The 6,767-nt window shown below is 42.9% G+C and overlaps 1 protein-coding gene across 1 annotated transcript; it reads right to left on the minus strand.

Annotated features, from left to right (window-relative positions):
* Positions 1-3,086: 3,086 nt before the first annotated feature.
* LOC139658924 (carbohydrate sulfotransferase 8-like) lies at positions 3,087-6,050 on the minus strand. Its single transcript, XM_071537110.1, has 2 exons — positions 6,015-6,050; positions 3,087-4,244 (listed from the first exon to the last, which is right to left on the minus strand). Exon 2 carries the CDS (start codon positions 4,149-4,151, stop codon positions 3,087-3,089), a length of 1,065 nt encoding a protein of 354 aa, XP_071393211.1. The 5' UTR covers positions 4,152-4,244; positions 6,015-6,050.
* Positions 6,051-6,767: the final 717 nt, after the last annotated feature.

Consider the following 6,767-nt stretch of genomic DNA (forward strand, 5'->3'; position numbering starts at 1 on the left):
ATATTTTATCATAGTTGTTTTTTTATCACAACATTTACATCTTATCACTGTGCAAATGAACTAAAGTAACTATGAAACAAAGATGAACTTAGTCTCAACTTACATCTGGGGAACCCGGGCCACGGTCTCCATTCAGTCAGTATCATTTTGAGGATTTAAGTGATAGATCTGATAAATGATTCTGTTAGGTTGTACCCCCCCCCCCCCCCCCCTCACATTAAATCTCACCTTATTTCAAGTATACTTAATCTTATAAAGTGTTCTAGCAGATCCCTAACTTTATGAAATGTTTGGGTTTGACTGCTCAGGACCTCAGAGTAACTAGTCTCCATCAGATTTCCATTTGTGTACATTGCACTGTGTGAAACACTTTTTATGGCTTATTTTAATCTGCTTTAGTGCCAGCTGGGTGGTGTTTGCTACATAGGAATATACACCGAATGCCACAAAATTTAGACAATCACAATAAACCATTTGAAAACTTAGCATACTTTTTTGTAATGAGCAACTTACTTGACATGATCTGAATTGTCTTGATGTGGTAAACCCCACCCATCTGGCACTCCAAGTAGGTTAAAACAAACTCTGAGGATTATTTGCAGCTGCTGTTTGACCCGGGTCTAAATGTGATTCGATACAAAAGTTTTAGCCATCTTAGATGAATGGGAAAACAAGTGATCTTCAGATTTGCTGAACCTGTACAATACTGTGCAGTGTGTTTTGTACAGGCTGCACAATATTATGGAGGCTCTAGAGAATGGGTGTCATGTGCTCTGTACATTGTGGAGACTGGGTGAGAGATGCAGTCTAGCTATGTTGCTCAGACAGGATGCCTGCACAGTGTCTTCTATCAGTGTGTGTGTGTATGTGTGTGTGTTCCCACCAGATCCATGAACACATATCATAGCAGCTACCATGCTACTCACTCACTCACTCACTCACTCACACAGAGATGGAGTCAAGGTGGTGTAGTAGGCTGTGTGTGTGTGTGAGTGTGTGTGCCAGTAAGAGTGTCAGTATTTGCACCCTCCCTATCGATTCAGTATTGTCACAGGGAGTGAATGGAGTTGCTATGGGTACAGACGTCATTAGCCAGCATGGGTAACTAGGCAGCTCATCTGTACAGGGTGAATTATCCTACAGAGAGACCAAGCAGATCTAGGGACAAGTAATTAAAGAGCTCATTTACAATACGCTGTATATCCGTTTTAGAAAAATAAATCATTACCTGAAGTTCATCGTTCACTACCTCTAAAATATAGAGCGCCCAACGGTATCAATTCATATCTACCAAGGTCTTATGTTATCTTCAACACTTTGAAAGGTGCCATAATTTGATTAAATGTTTGTGCTGTCAATCATTTTCTTGCGAGTGGGTGTTTTCTACAGGTGGATATCGCGTTTTGGAAAGAAACTCTTCAGCTACACGGTACTCTACACTCTTCATGGTATTACTCAAAGAACAATCAATGACATCAAAAAGGAACAAAACTTCACAAAGAAGCACTAAATATATCCATTATAGAAATACATAGAAAAATATATAGTCATCTGAATGCCCATCATACAGTTTTACACGTTAGTGTCAGAAAAAGCCTATACGACAGTGTAGAATGGATATGATGTACATATAAAGGGTAGTGAGTTATTGACGGTGTGGGATTTGTTAAGAGATAGCTGTTAAGAGATAGGGTGTCTAGTCTAATAGATACACACTGAGAGGTGGAGCAAAGTGGGAAATACACACTAGTGGGGTACAAACTCTTCTCCTGCTCATGGATTCCTGTCCTAATCATGTGTTTTTAGATCAGTATTGAACCAAAATAGGAAGGATTAGTAACTTTGTAATGCTAACAGGCATAAAGAAAAAGTGGTAGCAAAGTTATCTGTACCCTGCAAGTACCTGGATGGCCTGCATGTATCTACAGTCACCCAAGTTACATAAGAGACCTAAATGTTAGACTAAAACTCAGAATTTACTGACATATTTGGAAGTACAAAAATGCTACTATAAGTGCAATAAAGATTCCAGGTGGGCAGCACTTGACACATTATAAAGATTTATAGTGTTTCATTATATTATGGTTTCTAAATATCTGTATTAGTATGCATTGATACATAGAGGTATACTGATGCCAGACAAAGGTAAAATAGTAGTCGCAAATATTTCAAATAAAAAAATTTCAAATGCAAATACATTTCCAAAATGCTATACATGCATGGGGGAAAAAAATCATGACTTTAGTTCATCATTCAATATCTATAACCAATCATTTGGTCAACCCAGGACTTAAGTTTCTTAATATCCTTTTAAAAAAATACCATAATTTGATTTAATTTTGTGATATCAATCCTTTTGTAAGAGTAGCTCTCACTTTTTTCAAATGGTGCATATCACATTTTGGAACCAAACTCTTTATTCTTGGTGTTTGTTGTGACCTGCTTGGACAATTTAGATAGTGTTCGGTAAGTGGTCAATCACAGAGCACATAATCCACTTTTGAATGTGTAACTGTGACAGACTTAACTTTCCGGCCCCCATTGTAAATCCCACCCATCTGGCGCCTAAGTAGGATAAAATGCATTTGCAAATACCATTTGACCCATAATCAGGCATTATTTAAAGCCTATTTAGAAGCATAAGATTTATAATTTCAAAATTCTACCTCACCATGTGATCAAACTAGAAGTGAACAATAACTTGCATTTCAGGACAGTAGTATACCTTTAGTATGAAACCACATGAACCTTTTCTTATAGTTTTGTCTAAAAAGTGGACATACCCTACAGTTACAATTAAAAGGGGGCATTTGTTTATAATTGGCAGCTCTTCCTAAAACCAGAGAAAGTTTACTTTAAGATTTAAGATATTCTCCTGAAGATGAATAACAAGTCTCTCTGCTAAGATGCCAAGATTCATAATTGCGCCCTGATACACTCATCAAATATTCTATGACCTGTTTTCCCAAGGAATATCTTTCTGTGAGCTTGTTTATATTCATGTGTTGGTTAGGATACTATCATGATAAAGATGTAGATGTAGTGGAATGTTGCTGTCATTGGAGAATAGTCCTCATTGGAGTCAGTCAATATAAATCTTTAAAAGGCTTGGAGTAGTTAAACATCAGATAGTCCATGTAGTAAAAGTCATAGATTCGCTGCCTCTCCCACATGCTGACCTGTGCAAAGTATTTTTGTGTGATCTGCATAGAGGTCCTCTCAGCGCTAGGGTTCCTATCTTTGAAATTGGGCAGCGTGAGGTTGCGCGGTGCCCCAGTCCGTCGCAGGAGGAAGTTGGACTCCTCCTCCATGTTCTCAAACTTGCCAATGAAGTCGTAGTCCAACAGACAAGGGTTGCAGAGCTGGTTTGCCGGCTCCCAGTGGATGTCCATTCCCACGGGTCGGTGGACATCCACCAGGTACTGGACAAACTCCTGGAACGTGACCCCGTTGCCTGTACTCAGGGCCGCCTTGGAGGCGTTCACCCTGTACTTGGAGATAATGGGTTTCCCAAACAGGGAGTGGTAGTAGTTGTTGGGATTCTCGAACTTGTCCCTGTAGGCTGACACCAGCCTCTCCAAAGGCTCTCGGACGAAGACTACTTTGGTGTAGGTTTCCAGTCGATGCATGATGCCCTGCCGGTCAAAGCTGTCCAGCCTCTTGAGGTGGTTGCCGTAGTGGACCGTATCGTGTTTGATGCTCTGGGCGTTGGAAGCCTGGCCTGCCAGAACCATCAGGGTCCTCTTCCAGTTTGAACAGCCCGCCTTGGGCACCTGGCAATACAGCAATTTGTACTTGTCCTCCACGTAGATGTGGGCCACGTGGTGACGTGTGATGGTCCTGGAGATGCTGCTTTTGTACTTGGCACACATCTCCTTCATCAGTCGCCGACGTGCTTCCAGGATACCAGAGAGCCTTTTCCAGCTCTCCGCTGGGAGTGAGCCTGAGGCGGAGGAGGAGGAAACTGAGGTTGATGAGGAAGAGGAGGAAGAGGAAGAAGAGGGGGAGGAAGCGTTGTTGGAGTGGTGGATCATCGGACTGGTTTTCAACAGTTTCCGATGTCTTTTGGTGACACGAAGGGAGCCTATGTCCTGCTCCCGAGACCCAGGAGTGGCTGACTGTCTGCTCCTCTCAAAGTCTGGGAACTGCATGGGAGGGATGGGGCTGGACAAGACGCCTGCTGCCAGTCGCTGGTCCTGATATGAGTCAGACCTGGCCCCCTCTCTGTCCTGAGTACAAAGCGTCTGTAGGAAAAACACAAGACATAGAAAGCTTATAGACAGAAGCAGACAGACAGACACAAAGTTAACACATAGATACTTGATTAATCCATGAGGAGAAATTGGGGACATAAAAAACACCTATGTTGAGACCAAACAGACAAAAAGATTATTTTCATATGATAATACAGATATTTGTGCAAAAATATAATTTTGACTCTTTACTCAGTGAAGTGGTAAACCTGAGCTTTTATTCTCATACACAAAATGACTATTCACTCATTATATTTACCCCTAAATGTTGCCTTCAATATTAAAACAGGCCACTTGGTGGTGCTGTTTCACTACACCTTAAACAACAGTCTAACTTTGCCTAACTCAAATGACATGCACTGCCCAATGACATCCATGACCTATCAATAAACTGAGCTGTAATATCATATAAATGTCTTATAAACACTTAATGGGAAATCTAAATTAGAATCATCTACTGCCTGATTGCCATCAGATGATGCCCAAGGCCATCATGCATTCTGACATTTTATTTCAATTAAATGCTGTAATGGCATCATAAAGCCAATGGACTGGATGTATAATTTTAATTTTACAATAGACAAGGTGATGAGACCATCATGAATCTTGGTTCATCCCCCCTCCTGACTTAAATGGCCATATTCCTTCATCCTCTGGGACATCTGGAGGAAAAAAAAAGCAGGGAGTAGTTCCTCCCAGTCTGTTTAATGTGCGGAGGCAAGCATAGGGCAGCAACCTACACACCAGACGTCACGTACTTCTGGGTTTGCACTAATGTAAGTCTCTCATCTGCACTGACGATCACAGCGGAGACGAGAGCAATCTGAGGTCGGCTGAGAAGAAAGTGGAGCAGAGCGTGTCTGACATAGCAACCGAGTTTGTGTCCTCTTTTGGAGTCGACCACGCCGTGGCTCTCTCTCCTAACTATCTGAACCTTGTAGCCGATAGTCTAGCAGAACCCTGGCTCTAATCCTCCATGCAGGCTTTACTGCCATGCCTCTGCCCTCGTAAGGAAGCGTGGAGACTTAGGGCATGTTCGCACCACGCATCTTTGGGGCGGTTTATTCGAACACTGGAGCATTCACTCCATAAGTTCGCTTCATTTGAGAGGGTATGCCATTCAAACTTGGTAGCACTCCAATCAACCACACCAAGATGCCTGAAAATGTGGGTCTGGGTCCTCTTCCAAGCGAACTGTTAGGAATGAGAACGTAATCCGAACCAACTACAGGAAACGACCCCAAAACACAAGGGTTTATGGGTATAAAGAGATTGATGTTGGTAGCCGTTAGTGATAGCCAGCCGTTACTCATGCATGAAAAGCCTAGCATAACAAAATGAACCAAGGACAAACCCCTAACAACCCCCTAACAACCTGGCGGGATGACAGGTTACCAAACCTCTGTCCAATAACTGAGCTACTTATGAATCCATGTGGCTTTTGTTTACAAGTCCTGGTTCACTTGTAATTGAACCTAAATGTACCAAATGCAAAAATGTAGTAGTAAACTTCCACTCTGGTTCAGACCAAAGAAAACTACCTGTAGGTGTGATCGCATCCTTAGGGCTAGGCCAGGTTCAACTGGGGCCGTTAACTCTGTATGTCTGACTGCCTGAATGCGCGGCAGGAGGTCAGCCTCTCTACACAGATGCTATCAGACACGCTGAGAGGTACAAGGCTGACAATCACTTTGCAATAGATAACAGGCGGCAGCAGGCTGCGTATCTCTGTGTTTTGGGAGAAGTGGAGTAAACAGGTACCTCTCTGGACTGCCGTGGAGTGCCTCCGAGCTTCACGCCTGGGGAAAGAGAAAAGAAAAGAGACGGGAAAATCAGCACTTAAGTAAACAACATGTATTTTTGTCCTTGTGTAAGAGAGCTAGGAACTTTGATACATCAGAGGCGCCCAATAATTTAGCGCTTGCTATCACTTAGCACGTCTGCCTCTGAGCCCAGGCATCACCGCTGCTCTGCTAGTCCACAGGGGGAAGACAGGTAGGTCTATCTGCGTAATGAGCTGCCACAAGCACGAAAAGTTGGTAAATGAGTTGCGCTCCCAGTAGTAAGCACTGAAGATGAGACACGGACAGAAAGAGAAAGAGAGAGAAAGAGAGATGCAGGTTGTTTTTTTGGTTTTGGTGGGAGGGTGAAAGCATGAGATTAGTAGTGAGAAAGAAAGAAAAAGAAACAAAGAGACAAAGACAAAGAGAGGGACAGAGCAAGGAAGAACAAATGAGAGCAAGAGAGATGCAGTATGAGATATGGATGCAGTTTGCGGACAGTGAGAGGAAGAGAGAGAGAGAGAGAAAGAAAGAATGAGAGAAAGAGAGATGCAGTTTGTTTTATTTCTGGAGGAGTGCAGGAGAGCAATAGAGACAGATAGATTGGTTTTGTGGCAGCCTCGGGGACAGGTGGTGTGTGTATTGGCAGATGTGAGGCAGCAGGACAGGCGATGTGTTTAGTGGTCTGTCTCCAGCTGGACATCTCCTTTCCTTAGGTCCCCCCATCCCGCTG

Source organism: Centroberyx affinis, unplaced genomic scaffold (genome assembly GCF_046629955.1).
Source record: "Centroberyx affinis isolate AG114_WGS23_722 - 3 ecotype Tasmania unplaced genomic scaffold, CSIRO-AGI_Caff_v1 ptg002982l_1, whole genome shotgun sequence".
NCBI classification, from domain to species: Eukaryota; Metazoa; Chordata; class Actinopteri; order Beryciformes; family Berycidae; genus Centroberyx; species Centroberyx affinis.

What these genes read in the sequence shown, in the direction of transcription:
- LOC139658924 (XM_071537110.1), bottom strand. Translation starts at nt 4,151, where the DNA reads ATGCAGTTCCCAGACTTTGAGAGGAGCAGACAGTCAGCCACTCCTGGG.